At 41.1% G+C, this 22,004-nt stretch overlaps 1 protein-coding gene across 1 annotated transcript; it reads left to right on the forward strand.

The window, feature by feature from the left end:
• Window positions 1–92: 92 nt before the first annotated feature.
• On the forward strand, window positions 93–16,604 carry LOC139638681 (asc-type amino acid transporter 1-like; the record flags this gene model as incomplete). The annotated part of the gene is made up of 3 exons (XM_071512747.1): window positions 93–237; window positions 8,997–9,201; window positions 16,453–16,604. Coding segments are annotated over exons 1-3 (502 nt in total), but the record flags the coding sequence as incomplete, so codon positions are not given.
• Window positions 16,605–22,004: the final 5,400 nt, after the last annotated feature.

The raw sequence follows: 22,004 nt of genomic DNA on the forward strand, positions 1-22,004 counted from the left end.
TCCTGCGCATGCGCGTCTCCTTCTCCGTTCATCAGTATTGCATATAAAGGCGGCCCGGAAGAGCGGAGCCTGGTTCAGCCTTCAGTGTGCGGATGGACCGGACCGAGGCGGACAGGAGGCACCGCTCCCAGCCGGAGGATATGGAGGACAAAGAGGAAAAGAAGGATAAAAAGTCCTCTGATAGAGTCACTCTGAAAAAAGAAATTGGACTTTTAAGCGCCTGCGCTATTATCATCGGTGAGTACATGACAGCTTTTGTCTTTATTATTTATGAGGAGTGTGTCGCTGCGATGGTTTCAGCTGGAAGGAAAAGTTAACGGGGAAACGTGTTTCCTCGTTGTGTATTATGAGCGGCTGGCTGGCTGGAGGAAAAAACTATTATAACGTGGGGGGATATGGATTTGTTCAAGTTACAATATTATGGCACACAATAGGAGCAAGTTTTTTTATCAGGTCTTCCTCTGCTGTAATGTGTCTGTACTGGAAGGCTGCAGTGATCTGGATCCGATTAATCACTGTGACATGGTTTAGCCAAACAAACTGGCTTTGGTACAACATTGCCAAAATATTACGCACAGAAAGTGCGTAAAAGAAAGCTTTTACGCACGGACGGTCCACCTCGGATGTCCCGATCCAGACCGGGCTGCAGGGTTTCAGGGCTTTGAATGGAAACTGTTGCATCAGTCTGCTTATGATCTGGATATGACCATGCCTACGTGGCTGGATCTTCTCATGCTGTACAAGAAAGGCGCGCACAAAGCAGAAACTCCATGTGGTCCTGTAAGATCAGTGAGTTGAGCATGGCACTAACACTGCCAGGGTTAACGGTTCCATTCCCTCTGTGGCTCAGTGGATTGAGCAAGGCATTGCCATTGTCAGGGTTAGGGGTTTGATTACAGCTGTGGCCACCCAAGCTGCAAAATGTGTGTGAACTCATGGTACTGTAAGGCTGTAAGGATAATGCAGCCTGATGTGTTCTGGTGGTTAGAGATCGTGCTCCAGCTGGACCACGTTGGTTCAAGCGGTACGTCAGCGAGCATCTGCCCGGCTGAAGTGGTCTTGAGCAAGACGCTGAATCCCTACTAGCTCCACAGGTGCTGTTCTGTAACTGACCCTGACCTCTGACCTCCTTGTGGAGGGGAGGTCACAGAAATCAATAGAGGATCCCATTGCAACTTATGAAAACGTTCCAACTTCTTCGTGCTTGAGAGAACAAATCAAATGGATGATGTAAAAATAAATTAAAAAAAAATATTTTACTGATTTGCCTGTTCATACCTCTAATTAATCTTGTTATATTAATCTATATACTTGCCAGTTTAGTCAAAGATTACATAATATAAACAACAAATGGTGCTGAAAGTTGCTTATAGGAGGTAGGGTCCCCTTATGCATCAATTTTTGTCATGTATCTGTTGCCTCTTTTTAACTCTTTTTTTAAATATATTTTTTATATTTAAATATATAAGATTAGAAAATGTCTACAGTATCACTGCCCCAACTGTCAGCATTTCTATTCTATTCTATTCTATTTCTATATTCTATTCTGATCCACATTAGCTGCCACCTCAGCAACCGCTAGTCTTCCTGGGATCCACAAAAATACGTAACAATTTACAACACAGTCGACATCACAACATGGATAGACAGTACAACAGAATAAACATTAATAGCCATATATTGTACAACATTAGCATTACAGGAGATTTGACAGGTACGAGACATCACATAAAAATGATCCACCATTGAGAAACACTAAATGCGGAGGACACAATATTAGTTAAAAATATTAAGGCCAAAATATTAGGCATGGGAGATTCTAGGTCATAAAATGAAGGGCAATCCACAACATAAAATGATGAGTCCCTGCTTTCCATACGTTAGCCTTGGTCACAGCTACAGTGAATGGATACTGGACAGAAGGGAGATAAAGGTTGGATATTATAACATGGAGCAGCATTCACATGGGTGCAGTGCCTACAGTTCACAGCTCCTCGCATATTCCATGATGTCGATGACGATAATGATCATGAAAGATGATTTGATCCATACATACAGCCATGAAAGGAAACTTAACTCTCGTCAAGTTTGCTTTTGACACTGCTTTTGAAGATACTCACAGCAAAAGACAAAAAAATGCAGTGGAAAAAGCCTTGTCCCCCAGGTCCCCAGTTTCTACTGTGGCAAGACCTGGTGAGCCCTGAAGCCAACAGCATGGCGCTTTAATCCTGATCTTATCATTTTCAGTGGCTTATCTTTTAGCCAAGGTCAAGTGTATTGTTCTTTGTCAGAAATTGATAACGAGCCTCCATGCTAAAGCTAACACTGGCAATTTTTGCTTGCACATTTTCCTAACAGAGATAAGTATTTTTTGGTGGGAAATTCTTTATAAACTCTATTTCCCTGTCGCTGTCAAGATCCAAGGGACTATTACTCCCATCAACACTAAAGGAACAAGTTAATGTAAGAAACATTAATAGGGGAGAGAGGGGCATGTTGTCATATTTTTTACTTATTGGTGTATTTCACAGTAGTGCCTTACTACTGAGATACAACATATATTTTCTATCTAGATTAAGGTCTTCTAAAAAAAAGTCTTCTCTTGCTTTTATGAGCCACAATGTATAATTATTTTGATTCCTTTATAAAAAAAAAAATAGAAGAAAAGATTTTCATTATTTACGGTAGGCTATACACATTACTGTTATGTTACAGTGTTTTGACTTAGACTGTTGTATTCACCATATAGTCCAGGGATATGTGAAAATTATGTTCACTTTTTCATAAAGGCATGAAACTTGGTACACGTGTACAGTTTGGGGCCCTGAACATTTTCAGAAATGGAGTCATCGCAAAAACGCCTCGTGGCAGCCATGGCGGCCATTTTACTTTCTGCCATAACCGAATTATGTATTTTGCATCATATCTCCGGAACCACACATGATAACACAGAAAAGGTGATGTCTACCCATATGTTTTCATGGTCAAGGATTACAATGATACCATATACAACATCATAAACTGTTCAGGTGAATAGTTAATGGTGAATTCAGTGACGTTGTGAGAAGGAAATCACAGTATCTGAGAACCTAGGCTAGACTTTATAATATCATGTCTGTTGCATGCATGTTCTGTAGAGTTTTAAAAGCTTAATCCATTTGTTCATTTACCCTGACAATACAGTGACTGTAAAGAGTAGAACAATATTCAATATGACCTTAGCAACTTAGCTTAAAAAGACTGTCAAACACAAAGATTTACTTCAAAAAATGTATTTCAGAAACACGTTTGTTTGATTGTTTTGTTGTTGTTGTTGAACCTATTCTTCACTGTCTCCTTCACAGTCTCCTCCACATTGACACAGAGCAGTGCACTTTAAGGAGGCTTTTTTGCATTTGCAATGCCCCCGCCAGCCTTTCTTGCAGCCACAACTTAAGAGTTCAAGGATGGACTGGCTTGCCTGTGGAAGAGTAGACCACAATGGTCTCCAATCGCTTGGGTCAATCCAACCCCAGTCTGTTGGAGATGGCATATTTGGTGCCACCTGAAGTGCTTGTCCCCAACAGTGTCCTCCTTGGTACACTGCTCTTTTGAGGTGCTGCACCAGTGCATCCTTAGTTGGGGGGATTTGCTCCATTCCTCTTCCTTTATTTGTGAACAACTCAAGACGAGCTTGATCGATGTTGAGTTGGCTGCTGGTGCGATGGTAGAGGAAAATTGTGAAGTGCTCCACAGTGGAAATGACCACGTCTGGAATGCTTTTTGGAGCCTTTGACAGAGCCATGAAGGCCTCTGGTGCCATGTCATCGGCATTCCAGGTATCCCATGCTGTCTTCTTGCCCCTGGTTGCAAATGCAGATACTGTGTCACAGCCAGTGAAGGCATGGAACACAGGAAGGGCCTTGGATTTGTCAGGACCCAGAGACTTGGCAATCTCATGGGCAGGTATGTATCTGAAGTTCTTGCCAGTCCCAAATGCCACCCACAGCTCCTCAATGTCCAGCTCTGAAACATGCGCAATGGCTATGACCACAACATCTGTGTCCACAGTGCGCAGGGTGATCTTTTTAAATCCTTTTCTTGCAGCAGCCGCCGCATCGAGTAGCATCCTTGTATCTGCCTCTTCATGTGTGCAAGGGGCAATCTGATCTGTTTCTTGTGGGTGAGATGATAGAACATTGGGTCCGCAAGTGGACACAACTTGTTTGGTAGTCGACATTTCCACAAGGTTCCTGGCCAGAAAGTGAAAGAGCTCTGTTTTGTTTTCATCCACTCTCAGGAAGCCTTTCCAGTTGGTTGGTATCTTGTTTTTTCCATCCACTCTTGTTCTTGTTCTTGTCCCCTTTCCCCGCTTCTGTCTTGTCTGGGACTTTAAGCTGTTAACTTCATAGCAGTCCCATACAACATCCACTCTGTTGGCCCTTTCAAGTTTCTCTCAGTTTATGATGTTGTATATGGTATCATTGTAACCCCTGACCATGAAAACATAGGGGTAGACATCACCTTTTCTGTGTTATCATGTGTGGTTCAGGAGATATGATGCAAAATACATCATTCGGTTATGGCGGAAAGTAAAATGGCCGCCACGAGGTGTTTTTGCGATGGCTCCATTTCTGAAAATGTTCAGGGCCCCAAAATGTACAAGTGTACCAAGTTTCATGCTTTTATGAAAAAGTGAACATTTCACCTCAAATTTAGCACATATCACCTGGACTAATAGGTTATTAAGAAAGTAAACATTTTTGTAATTGGACTTTTGGCTCTAAAATATATAGTTTTAGAAATAAAGCCACTGAGACAACTTACCCACATGACAACTTGCCCCGCTCACCCCTACTTTTTAATACTTGCCAAGCCTTCTCCATACTTTGACTGCAGGGCACACGGTTTGTGTAGTCAGAGATTTAACAAATCAGAATGATGTTTGTTTTTGGTTTCACAGATTACTCTCTTCTCCTCTATACATATCTCATTTCCACTCTGATCAGTGATTTGAATCAGTCAGTGATTAATCTGAGCGGCGATTTGAGAGAGATTTCCCAGCTAGTGCAGAGAGGCCGAGAGGTCAGGAGGACTCCAATTCACCCATTCAGCTGTGATGCCAAAGTTTGTGACAGCACAAACACAACACAGGCATTACGTAACCACTCGGCGTGTCACCACTGCCTCCAAAATCAAATCTGACAGTGGTAAATGTACTGCTTTGGCCCCCCCTCTCTCACTCTGTATCATTAGAGAGCGTTCAGAGCTGGAGCTGGGGCGGCGTGCCTCACTGGGTTTTATCAGCCAAAATGTTTACAGTGGACAGACCGATCCCTCTTCTGATGGAGACTCTTTCTTGTCCCAACCTTCTCCAGAAGGGAGGACAACACGCAGGAGGTTTTGCTTTGACAGCTGCTGTTTGGTGAATTTGTCACAGTTCAGAGAGAGGGGGGATGACGTGAAAAGAGTCCAAGGCTGGATTTGAACCTGGGACATGGTGGGTTCATGGTATGCTCCTTAGCCAACTGAGCCACCAGGACACCCGTGTTTATTCCCATTTGGAGTACCTCAGTAAGCCGTGTTTCCACTGTAGGGCCAAGCTGGTCTAATCAGGGCTTAGACATTACAGTTGAACTGTATCACAACATTACCCCAGAACAGCATTTTTGAGACTTTCCCCCAATGTATTGATTCCAATACAGATAATACAAGCAATCTGATTGGTCAAAGACACATTTCTGTTAAATGTTTTTTATTTGAGCATGTTGACATATATACACATACATGAGCACATGTATCCATACAAACATACATGCAATTAGACTGGAATATGCTCTTTTTCCTTTTTCTTTGAACAAATGTATATAATACATATAACACAAGCAAAGTGCAAGAGAAATATAAATAAATAAAACGTTCTCTGCTAACCTAATGCCTGAACTCTATCCCTGACTCCCCCCCCAGACACATGTCAACCGTGCTGACAGTTCCTATGATCCATGGTTAAATTATGGATTAGGTTGCTTTGCTAACTCTTCTGGTCACCAGAGAGCTAGTTAGCAATCATCCTTGCAACATTCTTTTCTGTGATTATGTTTACTCAAGTGCTGTGAGTAGTACAAAGCACAGCCTATTTTTATCCCCATCATACCCATAATCACTCTGGGGTATTATGGCTGTAGTACAGGGTTTATTCCCATATTATAAAGTTGTTGAGCTGGCCCTGGTAAGCCCTGCCCGGCCTTGCTGTGGAAAGTGTAAGAGAAATTAAATGTTTATTTCTATTGCCCTTTATCATATTTCAAAGGACTTTACAGAGAATGAGCTAGATCTAACTGATCAACAATCAATGATAGAACAGAATGATATAGCACAAACACCCACAAGGAAAAACTTCCAAGGAAATGCTATAACAAGCGAGGCCAATAACTCCTGAACCATAAGGTCGAGAATAATTTTTTCCCCTTTGCTTCCTTGGCTCAAGTTGAATCCATTGCGCTTACGGATTTTCATTTTCTGACCATTTTAAATTTTATGCAAAACCTGTTTGTTGCTATTTCTCGGGCAAAATTGATCAGTGAAATTCTGCTCACAGCATATGAACTTCCTAGATTACAGCTATTAGCTAGAGTTTTGTGAGGCATAATTCCTAAATGTTTCATACCAGAGCAACTGAACTTCAGATTCATATTTGAGATAGACCTCAAAGTGTGACAGACCACATTTGGTCATGCTCCATAGAGCTACAATCAGGCCAACCTTGCTATAGCAAATATTTTTAAAATTATTACTATTATTATTATAAAAATAAAAACGAGGCTGTTCGAATTTGACATTATGATTATGATTATTATGAATAATAATTCCATAACAAATGAGGCTGTTCTAATTTGACATCAGACTATACCTATACAATATTTGAATACTTGATGATTTAAAAAATACTGTTATCCATGCTTTATTAATACTTGATATGTTTGTTTTTAAGGATTGTAAATCTGCATTCTCCCTCAATAGCAAACCACCTAATACCAATAAATTGTTTTCAAGAATATTGATATTGCTATTGTTAGTCTCTGGCAATGTAAATGTCAACCCTCATCCTGAGATTAATTCTGAAAGTTTACTACAACTCTCAACTCCTGCTGACTGGTGTCTCCCAGTCATCCCACATCTGTTTGAAATCCTAGCTCTTCAAATCAAGAGTGAAAATACCCCAGTCACAGTTACTGGCTGCTATGCCTCCTTCTGCCACTGATGATGCTCTCACAAGTCTAACTGAGGTGAACACAAATTTTAAAAAGTCTGAAATGATCTTAATTGGCGACTTGATTTGGGATTGGCTAAGTGAAATCAAAATTTGATTATTAGTAATATATTAGTAATCCATACTTTCCCATTCTTCAGCTCAATATGTTTATATAACCCCACAATTGTGTATACTCTATTATTATTGTTTTTATTGCTTATTTTATATTTGATTTTTGTGGTTATATTTCCTTTTTTTCTCTGCTGTATCCTATTACTATTTGCTGCTACAAGGACCCAGTATTATGGAGCCACAACAGTGACTTTAGTATTTGGCACTGAAAAAGAAAGTTGGCGTTGTATTTGGAATTGAAAGAACAAATGGCACTGAAAAACAGGTATTGGCATTGAAAACAAAAATTGAACTGACCAAACAAACAAACATGAAAAACGTCTTGCAAGTCACGCTCCTCCTCCCCTCCACTGAAAATCTAACCTAAACCTAATCCTAACGAAAAAATAAAAACTTTGAACGAAGAAATAAAGATTGTGAGTGCATGGTTGAAAAATTTGTTAATTCAGTTTGTTTTTTTGTTTTTAATTAACAAAAAAATGTATTAAAAAGTTTTTATTTTTTGATGCTTTTTTTGACACTTATTCTCCCCTTAAAAGCTCTATTTAGCTCCAAATTTGAAAAATAATATAAAAAAAAAAAACACACACACAAGTTGTATTCCCAGTCCAGGGGATTCTTCCCGTTAAGTTCTCCTCACCCCATATTGGGGTAATACTACTTTCTACTTCAAAGTCAGGAGGAGCGAGGTGCAATCAAATTACGGTGGATGGCCTGTGCCTGACCTGGATAGCTCTGATAAAAAGCCCCTCTGTTCTTTGAAACAGCTGTGGTCAGAGCTCTGGGTAAACATCTACAAACAACCAACATAACCCTAACCCTAACCACAGAACTGGGGAACATAGGACCATGGGAACATAGGACCCTGGGAACATAAGACCCTGGGAACATAGGACCCTGGGAACATAAGACCCTGGGAACATAGGACCCTGGGAACATAGGAATGACTCCATTCTACTGTTGCACTACGTCAGTCTGGTTAAGACTGTCAGCTAGATGCCTAAAATGTAACATGTAATTGTAGGTTGAAGACCAAAAGCAGCTAGTAAGCCAGGAGAGACTTGATGGTAATGATAAGGTGGTTTTTGGACATCGGGCACAAGTCAGTAGATGAAACAAAACTGAGTTGAAGTGATTCCCTAGTGGTTTTATTTTAAGGGCTGGGATGTCTTCAGAAGCTTCTTGGAGTGTGTGTTTCTTGTCTTATTACCGCTGCCAAGGAGGTTGTGTTTTCACCCTATTAGTTTGTTTGTCCGTCTGTCAGCAGGATATTTAAAAAACGTGTCAGTGGATTTGGCTGAAATTTGATGGACAGATAGGCCTTGGGCCAAGGAACAATTGATTCGATTTTGGTGGTGATCCGGATCTGGGATTTCCACCATTAGATGATTGATTTTTAGCCGTAGCCATGAAGCTAACGGAGATAGAGACGTGATTCCAAATCCTAAGGGTATGTGTTTGCAGGATCACGAAATCGCTTCAACTTCAAACGTAAGTGATTAGAATGATATCTTTGGGTGTAACACACAGTTGGAGAATTGTTCAGCATTTTCGGCACATGTTTTATCAGCTATATGTTGATGTATATAAACCAAGCCTAACCTTTACAACCCCCCCTCCCTACTTTCCCCAGGGAACATCATTGGCTCTGGGATATTCATCTCTCCCAAAGGGGTGCTGGAGCATGCAGGCTCGGTGGGGCTGTCGCTCATCGTCTGGGTGCTGGGAGGGGGGATCTGCGCCCTCGGGTCCATGTGCTACGCCGAACTGGGCGTCACCATCCCCAAGTCTGGAGGTGACTACTCCTACGTGACGGAAATCTTCGGAGGGCTGGTGGGGTAAGTACCGGCCGACTGCCTGCAGCTCTGCTAGTCGTTTTTGTCATATTTCAACACTTCTGTGTGTACGGTTTTGGATGATGCGGGTTTCTGTTACTTTTTAACACAATATATATTCATAACAACACATATTGATACAACATGTCACTGTTGTGATGTGAAAACCTTGTAACTCCAATTTTAGTAATTTACATGGTCCTCTGTGGGACCTTGTGGACTTATGAAACCCTTTCAAAACCGATTGGATACAAGGTTTTCCCGCCCGACAGCTACGATATGTTGTTTTTGACGTATGAAAGGTTCCATTCCAAAATGCTATATATGCATACTGGAAAAAAAAATTCCTTGATGTTTATTAATCAGTACTTAAAAAATAAAATAGATCACACCCTCTCACATGTTACTGTTTTGTAGGCACAGGTCCCACGTCAGGTAAGAACTTCAATTATGAGTAGATGACACATTTTTCATATGGTGGATATGTTCTTTTGGATTTAATCTCTTCTTTTTAAGAGTGTGATTCCACTTTGCCTGCAATAGTCCCAAAGATATCAAACTTAAAATGAGTTTGTGTTGCACAAGGTACAGTAAAGCCGCGATTAAAAAAAAGAAAGGAAATTGCAGGTGTGGCGAAAAAACCCGACAATACAACCAAGGTCAAAAACCTAAATCTTGCCTTAACCATAACCTTAACTAACCCTAATTGTTAAAACAAAACCTCACTTTAAATCATAATATAACTAATCGAATTAATCCAGATTTAGGTCAAATGAGTCAGATGGCTAGACTACATCATGGAGAGATGATGAATTCAGGATCCAGTCCCCTTTGTCTATATTGTCCCTCACTAACCACCGTAATGGAATCCAGACATGCTGAAATGGTCCAATAAGGATGTTAAATTAGATATGTAGCCTACCATCCACATCAGGTGGTCACCAAATTCACTGTCTTTATTCACATTTGATAAACGTCACATTTTTCCCAAAATGTAACAAATGTGAGAATAGGTTTTACTAAATGTGTGAATTATTTATATTTTAATAGATAAGTAATATAGTTGCATTTATAATTGGTTGGCCCTCCTTGGCTGGCACAATGTCAAGGTTGATAACATTTACCCTACAATTAAAACCATATTATTATATCATCTCCATCAATGATGAATTTACCAAATTTGCCAATATATTCTTTTAACAAATTACAACTACAGTTGTTGGCATGTCAATATGAACTCATTTAAATAAAACACACAACAATGCCTTGCTCCAGGTCACTTTAACACGACACACACTGGCAATTGTCGGAATGCCTGTTACCCATGTTGGGTGTGCACAATCTGCTGTTATGGTCCATTATGTTTCACTGGCTGATTGCCCGGCTAGACAGTAATTTGGAAAGTATTCAGGGTCCATACTCAATAACAACTAGAAGGCACCGGGAGAGAGTAAACCTCCGCCAACTATGAACAATTCTCCAACTTGCTGTTACACCCAAAGTCATCATTCCTATCACGTAAATTATAAGTTCAATTGATTTCTTGACCCTGCAAACATACCCTTAGGATTTCAATTCAAGTCTCTATCTCTGTTTGCTTCATAGTTATGGCTAAAAAAATTCCATATCGGGATCACCACTAAAATCTAATCAATTGTTTACTGGCCCATGGCCTATCTGTCCCCATAATTTCATGTAAATCTGTTGATAAGTCTTCGAGCTTTCCTGCTTACATACAGACAGACAAACTAACAGGGGTGAAAGCATGACTTCCTTGGCAGAGGTAATGATAGTGAAGTTTGTTTTTATAGCCGTTATCTAAAAGTACAGTTTACAAAGTGTTTCCCAAGAAGGCATTAAACCAAGAACATTAAAATATATGAAAAAAATAATACATCTACTAAGAAACATAAGACAAAACACAAGACACATATGTCCTAAGCTCTGCGTTCAGAGTAGTTTGTCGATATTGAGCGTTCAGGTTTTCACCTCCTGAGTCGGATCCAGATTTACTCCAAGTTTAATGGGTTTTTCCTTGGCCCATGCTACACCCTTCCACGAAGTTTCATGAAAATCGGGCCAGTAGTTTTTCCGTAATCCTGCTAACAGCCAAACAAACAGACAGACAAACAAACAAACGGCACTGAAAACATAACCTCCTTGGCGGAGGTAATTATTTCCCTTATAATTGACGGTGTGGACCTTGTTACAGCAGTCCAGGATCTGTATGCAGGAAGAATGGTTTAGTTTAGTAGGACTCTTCATCTGGAACCAATCAGCTCTGAATGTCTTGTGAAGTTCATGTGGTCATGTGACATGCAAACTGACCCTAGAACAGCACTGTTAGTCTGAGAGGGTCAAAGAGGCCCTACTCTATGCTGTGGAATCACTCGTTTAACTTTTGTCTAGTTTCGTTCATTCATTTGCACAAATGGGGAAAAAAAAAACAGAAAGAAGAGAAACATTTGTGCAGGAGGCATCAAGAACCCAAGGGGCTAATAAGCGCCTTTCACGTCAAAAGAAGCAAAAGAAAGCGAGCAGTCCTGGTTTGAACACAGTTGATATCCTTGTCTTAACATCCATCTAGTTAATTTAACTTTCGCCTCAGCCAGAGCCGCCACAGGCAGAGAAGCCAAAAACTGGGCCAAAAACTCCTGGCTGTAGCTCCGGCTACTTGGCTAGTATTGACGGTATTGACTGGAGCTTTTTCGGCTACAAGTGAGCGGCTGTTTTCAGCTCATTGTAAGTGTGTTGTGGCGAGAAAAGCTGAAATCCAGGATTTTCTTGCCTTGTCATGTCTCCTGTCCCCTTCTGGCGGTGAAAAGTATTTGAAACTAGAAGCGCACTCGGAGAGCAAGGTTCGTGCTATTATTGCTTGTTTGTGAGTCGGATCCGGATCTGCTCCAAAATTTAATGGGTTCTTCCTTGGCCCGTGCTACACCCTTCCACAAAGTTTCATGAAAATCAGGCCAGTAGTTTTTCTGTAATCCTGCTGACAGTCAAACAAACAGACAAACAAACAAACGGCACCGAAAACATGACTTCCTTGGCGGAGGTAATGATGTTCCCAATCAAACAACCACGGAAGTCTTAGATTATCAATGAAGTAGCAGCCAGTGTCGCTGGTGCGCCGTCAGCTCTCAGTAAACAGTAAAAATGGCATCCAGGACCAGGTAATGACTTTCAATGATTGTAACATTTGTAATGAAAGTAGACAATAATATCGCTTATGATGGTCTAATGCCGCGTTCCATTTACCTCGGAAGTCGGAAGTTGGAGCTGGGAATGACGTCACACCCGAGTTGAGCGCGTTCCAGTACAACAAGTCGGAAAACCAATTTGTTTTTTTTATTTCACGGGGTGGTGGAAGTGGGGTTTGTTCTAGCCAGGTTAGCCATTGTTAGCAATACCAGTTGATAACAACGCATTACGTGGTATTTTGCACATACAAACACCATAGCAACATGTCCACAGATAGAAGTTGGACAGTACTGTGTGTACGACTGATTTAATGAGACATAAATAAGACAGAGTGCTAATAAACAGTATATTACTACAGCTTGAGACGCGGAGCAGCCATCTTGGATTTTGAGGTCGGGGTTGGTGAGGTTCTTCTGACTTTCCGAGTCGGAAATCCGACTTCAGGGGGTGTTCCAGTCGAAATTTCCGACTGGGAACTCGGAAATCCAGTTCAAATGGAATGCACCATAAATATCGTGACTTGACAGTAACAGCATACTGTGAGCAGCAGGTTGACCAAAACATTATTTTCAATATAAGCTTGGTAGTATGCTAACTAGCTAGCAGCACATGTTAATTGGACAGTTAGCAGACTTTGTCCTACCTGGTCAAGAATTTCAATAGCGGTCTATGGAGAGCGTCTCCAACCATGGTAATACTGCCAACTGGTATTGTGTAACCTGACTCCATGGTCCAGCTGGATAAAACACGTATTTATTGCTGGAAAAAAGTTCCGGATTCCAGCTTTAAAGCATAATCAGCACAATGTCACTCTCAAATCACGCATCTTGCTCCCAAAACTTGCTGAAACTTGCTTCCAGATACGTTTTGTGATTTGGTTTTTAGACTTGCGTATGTTGGAGCCGACACGGAAACATTGTGTTGCCGTGTGGCATTTTGGGCCGATCCACTCTTTTTCCACTTCTGGTCCATTTTTTCCATACCCGCCTGCGTCCGTACGCATGGAAATACACTATTTTGACTTCACAATAAAGATATAGAGCTATTTATTTACTGCAGCAAAATTTCACTTTCCCTTTTTATTGTGCCTGATTGAAGCCACTCACTGAAATGAATAAAATGTCACAGGGGAGACCAATTCAAATATTTAAAAGAAACTTATAGTCCGGTTGATGCATGTCTCACCCATAAATGACATAGGCAGGACACTAAGTCATGCTTTGCTGTGTCAGCTGACTGCTGCCACACCTATCGCATCTCACTGCACTGATTTGGCGGTCTATTTAAAGGCCTCCATCACGCTGTGCACTGATCTGTGCTTTGCCGCTGTTACTACTGCTGTTATTTGCAAGAACCTCTTCCACCCCAGCCTCCACCTGCTGTGGCTCTGCTTTGACTGCATGCACCCTGGAGGGTGTTTATTTCCAAATTAATCCCCATGGGGGATTATTTGCAATGCTCCCCGCAATTTATCTATCATGTGCTATGTATTATTATGCTGTTATTTTGTATTACTGCAGCAGGGAACATCTTCAAGAGTACAACCACACTGCCAAGTCAAACTGTATTGCCATCTCTATTTGTAATAAATGGTTAAGTCATGACATGAGTGATTCCTGACAAAAAACACTGAAGAAAAACATGGATAAAAACTAAAGTCTGGCTGTTGCAGCTCTGCTCCATCTGTGCTGTAAACGCTGTTGGTGGACATTACGTCCACGTCTTGAACGCAATCTCGGAACCCATCGTCTATCGGTCTGACGACGATTAGACTCTGGGGGCAACGGCCAGTATTTCAGGGTTTCCGGTGTAGCCAGCGGACATCCGGGCCAAGACTTCCTCTTCCGTGCCTCGGTCATTGTTTACAGTCCGATTAGCAACTTGAGACGCGAGAGTCGAACGTTTCTCCACACAAAACACAAACATCGATACTTTTTGTAGGCGTTTTAGGTCCGGACGACATTTCGGCTAATCTCTATAAACAGATATCTGCATATGAGACGTCGTCTCTCAACTCCGACTCCATTCTCGCGTCTCAAGTTGCTAATCGGACTGTAAACAGTGATCGGCGCATAGAAGAGGAAGTCTTTGCCCGGATGTCCGCTGGCTACACCGGAAACCCCGAAATATTGTCCGTCGCCCCCAGAGTTTAATCGCCGTCAGACCGATAGACGATGGGTTCAGAGATTGACTTAAACGTGACATGGCCATGGGCGGCTTGAACTGTGGAGAGACATTCAACGGGAGGCGTGCATGTCTGTGTGTCTCAGTGTGTATGCGAGAGAGTTTGTTGGGGGGGCAATGTGGATGTCATGAACAACTTCAAGATCCCCCCCCCCTCCCCCAAGACTAATATTATTTATAGGCCAAAGGGGGGCCTGTCTCACGAAGAAAGCTTAGTGAGTTAGCAAGCTAACTTTGGGCTTAACCCTGGCTTTTCGTAACTAGGTTGCATCACCATGGTAACTTAGGCTGAACTGAGTCACCATTCCTACAGGATGCCGATATGAACAGAAATATTTGAAAGTGACAAGTAATAAAAAGAACTGAATAGGGGGAAGCTATTGAATTAACAGATAATAAGAAGGGCTGATAGCAGGATCGACTGTGTTTAGAGACTGGTAGAACCACTTTCCTTCCGTGATGATTTATTATATCAGACATACAATATTTATTAGGCAACATCAGATATAATAAAATTTTGTAGCAATTCAAGGCCGTTGGCCCACTCTGGCTATAAAAGAGGGCATCTAACAAGCAGCAGGTAGCTTACATTCATTGACCATGTCAGTAGTGAATGAAATTTAGGCCTACTGATGCATATCAAGTACGCTGAAATTCTTTCATAGGATTCCCGTCAGTGATTAATGCAGTAGACTGAACTCATATTCCATCATCACACTCCTGGGGAACATGAGGCGGACATTGTGATTATGAAATCTTTTCACAGCCTCAATGTGAAGACACAATATGTGAGAAGTGAGAAGAATGAACAGAACTGTTTTAATGATGGGAATTTATGCATTTACATTATTAGCTATTTTTCTCCAGCAATCCTCCCTAGCCTTGGCAGCAGCAACACTGTCACTTTTCACTGTTATAATGTTTTTGTAATGTTTCTTTTGTATTGCTCATATTTATTCATTATAAGTTTGTTCTTTAGAGAAAGACACAAATGTTATCCATTTCTTTTTCCCATACGCACTTTTACAATATACTTAATGTGTTTAAATTGTCGGCAGCATGTTTACATAACCCCAACTATTATTTATAGTTTATTGTTTTTATTGTTTGATAATTGTATTATTTTCTATCATTTTTTATTTTTCACTTTTTATATTCTTGTGTGCTTATATGATATTTTCTTTTCCCTGCTGAATCATATTACTTTTGCCAATGCAATGACCTAATTCCCCCCCAGAGATCAATTTAATCTTACCTCATATTAAATCTGCCTCTTTCATGTGAACACGCTCAAAGCTGGATAGGTAAATCCTGGGTTGACAAAGTCAGTTGATAACCAGCTATGTGAGACCGGTTATCCAGGATTGCCAATGTTAGGTTTAGTGAAGGCAGCTAAGGGACAAAGGGTCCTAGGTTCCCAGGGTCCTATGTTCCCCAGTTCTACATATGTGCTATCCCAGGGTCCTATGTTCCCAAGGTCCTATGTTTCCAGGGTCCTATGTTCCCAAGGTCCTATGGGTCCTATGTTCCCCAGCTTTATATAGCACATAATGGGAACCTGAAAAAGATGTTCCCCAGCTCTGTATTTGCTTAATATGGTTAGTTAGGGTTAGGGTTTAGGGTTAGGGTTAGGTTTAAACATAGGACCCTGGGAACATAGGACCCTTTGTCATGTTCCCATTATGTGCCATATAAATCTGGGGAACATAGGACCCTGAGAACATAGGACCCTGGGAATATAGGACCCTGGGAACATAGATACGCTCCCAAATAAACCTCTATAATTAAAGCGGTAATAATTTGTGTGTAAAGGCCTGTTATACTGTCACATATCAAAACCTTTATGTCTTGTCTCCGATCGCCCTGTAGCTTCCTGCTGTTATGGAGCGCTGTCCTCATCATGTACCCGACCACGCTGGCGGTCATTGCCCTCACCTTCTCCAACTACGTCCTGCAGCCAGCCTTCCAGAACTGCCTGCCTCCGTACATGGCCACCAGACTACTCTCCACCATCTGTATCTGTGAGTCCCAAACGGCCCAAAGCCTCTTTAAACTCATTTTGAACCAGACAAGTTTCAGTGGTAATCTGTGAGTACCTCGTTTTGATTTTGTCTCCATCGTTGGTGCTCACCACTCATTGCTGTGGTGTTTTTTTTTGTTTTATTTTGGGCTATTTTTGTGAATCAAGTTCACGGTGCAAGCTCACTTGGGCGTGACCAACCAATTTTTGGTCATTTTGTGACTAGAGGCACTGGCGCACCTGCGGCACAGTTGTAAAAGGGGCTCAATTGGGAGGAATAAATTATCAGTAGGTGTGGTAGGGGTTGGCGTCAATCATTTCAGCTCCTCTCACTCCCTTTAAAAGCGGTGTGATCCCCGCCATGGTACACTGACAATTCCGTTTTAACTTCATGTTCCTGGAGATATTGAAATCCCTGTCACCATGTTTTCCACGAGTCATGATGCAGTTTTATGATGGAACTTGGAAGACACTGGGCCTCATGCAGGAAGCGATATACGAACAAATTTTCTCTTATTTTTGTTCGTATCCACGATTTGTTCTTATTTTGTTAGTACCCATTGATTTCTGGGATTCACCAATGTTTTCTTATTTTTGCTCTTCTCTTAGGTAAGAGAACATTTTACGAGTGGTCGAGAGCACTCTTACCAAGATAAGAAAAAAAAACATCTCGTTTTCACAGTCCACAAATCGTTTGTCCAACGCAAGGAAACATAAAAAAACGCATGAATATCATTTAATCAAATTGAGATTATTATATGTTTTAGATTAATTTATAATGATTGGATTATTAAATTTGTGGGCTAAAGAAATACTACTGGTCCATTGATCCCAATTAAGACTATAAAAACCTTTGGATGATATTGCATGCGTTCAGCTTCTGAATGGCTTACATACTGCTCTTAGATGCTTTGGCCATCCAGGCCTTACAGAGAACGGCTTTTTAGAGATCGCACAGATCTATTTGATGAGACGGATGAACGGCTGCTGAGCCGGTTCAGATTGCCAAGAGCGCCTCTCCAATTCTTGGCCATATGCCAGAGTATTTGCACACGGCACAACACCTGCCCTTATATGGTGCTTAGGGGGCGTTACCTATGCTAATAACAAACAATCGGCCACGCGCCTCCAATTTATGATCAAGTGGGATCCATCATTCAGCACACCTGGGTAAGAGCAGATTTGGATGGTCAAGAACATTTGGTGCATCTGGAGCTGACTTCTCTTATTTTTTCTCTTCACAGAAAATTAAGAGAAAATATACTTAATTTAAGAGAATTTTGCTGCATGAGGCTCATTTGATTCACACAATAACCACATGTGCAGTTACAACTAACTTTGTAGTACAGTACAGTAAACGTGCTTCCATTATTTTGTCGGTTGCCTGTAGTTTGTTTTACTTAAAAAGGTTACATTCAGTTAGTATTGCCTACATTTACATGCACACAATAATGCCACTATTGCCAATACTGTGACAGGCAACAGTCTGTTTGAGCCGTTCACATGATTGCATAAACTGACAACTCCCCATAATAATAATCCCGTTTAAGATAAGAAGAACTTTTTTGTCCCATAGGGAAATTTGTCCTGGACATTGTGGCGGCTGCACTATGGACATAAAGACAACACATGCAACAAATCTCCCACCCAACCTTGTGAAAAGGGACAGCGCCCTACATCATACACACACATATTCAGCTTAGCAGGTTAGTACTGGTCCAGGGTGGGCGAGGTGGTGAGGGGTTAGGGCCAGGCTGTGATTCTGTATCGATAAGGTTTATGGTAAATAGACCAAAAAAAAAAATAAATACAAAGGATATGATAAAAGCAGCACCACACAGAAGGAGAAAAATCTAAGGGTGTTTTTACATATAGTTCTTTTTAAAGGAACCAAACTTGGTCCTTTTTAAGTTAACTGAAAAGTGGACCAGCTGCATATGAGCTCAGTCCTCCTTGTGTTCACTATGTAAGTGGACTTACAAGAGGACTCGGCTCTCTTTTGAATTGAAATCAATTGGACCACAAAACGGACCAAAAATCTTGATCTTTTAAGTTCTTTTTAATCTTTATATTTTTGTACTTTGTCTTGTTTCACATGTACAAATGTGCTCTCTTTATGTTCATGATTTACGATTTTAGTGTTTTTTTATGTAAAATTCTGCGCTGTTTTCAGTCCACCTTACTGCAAGCATGAATTATTAAAGTCAAGTCAAGTCACCACAAACAAACTACAAACCCAGACTCAAACTCAGACCACCTCCTGGAGTGGTGGTTTGTTTTAGAGGGGTCTGAGTTCATTTGGCATGTTCACATTATGTACAAAAAATTGCTGAGTCATTGGACTGAGTCCACTGGAACGGCTTAAACGGACCAAGTGTGAAAACACCCTGATATAGTCTTTGTAGGTGGCATATCCCTTTTAAGAAAAGTAATGAGTAATGTGTCATTTATTACTTTTTTTTCCAGTAACAACCCTAACACTGCTGGTTATATTGGCAGCTCCCGGTGTGACTGTATAGAACTGTATGAATGTGAAGCAGGGTGGAGTTTAAAAGAGCATGGAGCTGCGTGAACCTTCCCCAGAGCAATAAAGGTTAAAACAAACTGCACACCAAGTCCAGCTATTTTCATCCCTCAGCTAGATGATATTATAATATTCTAATAGTTCACAGTGTGATGGCTGTTATTGTAATTTGATGATTCCATGTGTCTGTGTGTGTGTGTGGGTCAGGCTGGTTTTGCCATTTACAGAGCACTCCAATGGACCTCCACTATTTTTGGCGACAGAATATTACAACTGCTGACTGGTTAGGCCAGGGGCCCACTGTGTGTGTGTGTGTGTGTGTGTGTCTATGTGTGTGTATGTGTGCGTGCATGAGTTTTGTGTGTGTGCACGTGTGCTTGTGTGTGTCTGGTTGTCAGTATCAGTGTCAGACTACATAATGGTGCCAGCCTTTGTAGCCGCCGCTAATGAGAGGGCGTGTCCTCGCCATTGTGCATTGTTTTCACAGTGGTTACCGTGACACCCCTGTCACTGAGCACCATGGAAACAGGAAGTGGGCAGGACACCTTGAAAATCAATGACGGAGGACCCCATTGGCCAGTTGACATTCTCATTGACTGTTTTTAAAGATTTTTTGGCATTTATTACATAGCTGAAAGTAACAGAGAGACAGGAAAGACTGGGAGCACCAAAAGCTGAGCCCCAAACCGGACCAGGACATTGCGTTTACATGTTACGGGCCTTTGGCCGCGGCCACACTGATCCGTCAGAAAACGGACAGAATCACTGACGGATTTCTGTCCGTTTTGTATCGTCAACATGGTGGGAGAGGCAGAAATACAGTAGCCAAAGCAGCTTTGCTCACAATGGTGCTACTTCATAGAAAAAAGAAGAAACAGACTCAGTATAAATTCAATAAGAAACTGACCTGGAAACCCTCCAGTCATCCCATAACTTTGTTTTGGTCTACCGTTGTTCACCGCTATTTTTTTCCAAAACAAACGTAGGAACGCCTCTGATTGGCTAAACGGATGGTGACGAATCCGTCCGTCCAGAAAAAGTTCAGCTGGTTTGAACGTTCTGTCCGTCAAAACGGATGGAAATCTGACAGAGACGGACGCGCCATCAGCCCTGTTCGGATAACAGACAGCTTTCCGTTCATTTCATTTCAAAATGAACGGAGACAGACAGAACGGCCTTAGACTACTGAGCGCCCACATTCTCACTGACTGTTGGACAGCCAGGGAGAAAAGGCCATCAAGTCTTTTTACCACAGCTTCATCACCTTCCGCGCCAAAGACAGGTTGGCCATCCGGTAGTGCCGGGTGAAAAAGAATGAAAGAACAAATCATTCTCAAGCTTGAAACTGATGCTAATTGAGGAGAGTTTGTTGTTAATGAAAGATACCAATCTTCTTGTTCCCGTATTTGAACGGCATAGAGATAAATGGACGAGTACCTAAATGAGAGTTCCATGGGACTCTGTGTGTCTTCAAAGCGGTTTGTAATTTCAAATAGAAAACCGATGATGAATCAGGGAGGGAATATGTGTCTTTAAGGTCCTGGAAAGACCAGAGTCCATTCAGATCAAAGATGTCACCTAGTGCATTTATAAGATAAGATAAGATAAGATAATATAAGATAAGATTGTGCTTTATTGATCTCCTTGGGGAAATTCAGGATTTATACCAGAGTGAGCGCACTGGGGGAAAAAGAAGGTGTGCTGAACCAGATAAGTTATTCCAGAGTGGAGATAATGTATGGAACTAAGAAGTTGTTGACAGATGTTTGTCAGTTTGATGCTATATGAATCCTGGCTCAGCTGACTGACCGTTCACTGTGAATGGCCAACTGACCAGTTTCTGCTGCAGTGCTTATGGAAAGCCTACGGAAATGTGTTCTCTATAATGGATGTCATTTAAAATGTAGCAAAGTACAATACATACTAAAATTACTGCTTTTGTTTTTTTTTTTATAAAAAGTACAATTGCATGATAAGGCTACCCAATTACAGTAACAATAACAGAAGTAATTGTTATTAGTTACTTTTAACTTTTAAATGAAACATGTTGTTGCATTAACAACTCACATTGAAGCCCATATGTGTAGAATTTGTATCTGTTATGTCATCCTCCAATTCATTTTGATAGGTCTGTATTAGGGCTGGGCGATATATCGATATTATATCGATATCGTGATATGAGACTAGATATCGTCTTAGATTTTGGATATCGTAATATCGTGATATGGCATAAGTGTCTTCTCCTGGTTTTAAAGGCTGCATTACAGTAAAGTGATGTCATTTTCTGAACTTACCAGACTGTTCTAGCTGTTCTATTATTTGCCTTTACCCACTTAGTCATTATATCCACATTACTGATGATTATTTATCAAAAATCTCATTGTGTAAATATTTTGTGAAAGCACCAATAGTCATCCCTACAATTTTGTCAATATCGATATCGAGGTATTTGGTCAAAAATATTGTGATATTTGATTTTGTCCATATCGCCCAGCCCTACTTACAACTGAACATGTAGCCCACTTCGTAGAAAATACCGAGATATATATCGTGTATCGTCATTCAGCCTAAAAATACCGAGATATGATTTTTGGTCCATATCGCCCAGCCCTAGTCTGTATAAAAATGAGCCCATCATGGTGAAAATAGGTTTAGTGTATACTGCTTTCAGTCTGTTCATTCTCTGTATCCCCGGGTATGATTTGGTGTGTAAAGTCGGCAGGCCCCACGGACCCCATTGGCGCAGAGCAGCCGTTCTAAAAGAGGCTGAAAGAGCACGGGGTAAAACCAGAGTTAACCTCGGGTTCTTTGCTCTCAGGAGACAATACAACAAACACAAATGGAGATAATTATCATAAAACTCTGGGAAAGCGGAGA

Source organism: Centroberyx affinis, unplaced genomic scaffold, assembly GCF_046629955.1.
Source record: "Centroberyx affinis isolate AG114_WGS23_722 - 3 ecotype Tasmania unplaced genomic scaffold, CSIRO-AGI_Caff_v1 ptg006505l_1, whole genome shotgun sequence".
Lineage (NCBI taxonomy): Eukaryota > Metazoa > Chordata > Actinopteri > Beryciformes > Berycidae > Centroberyx > Centroberyx affinis.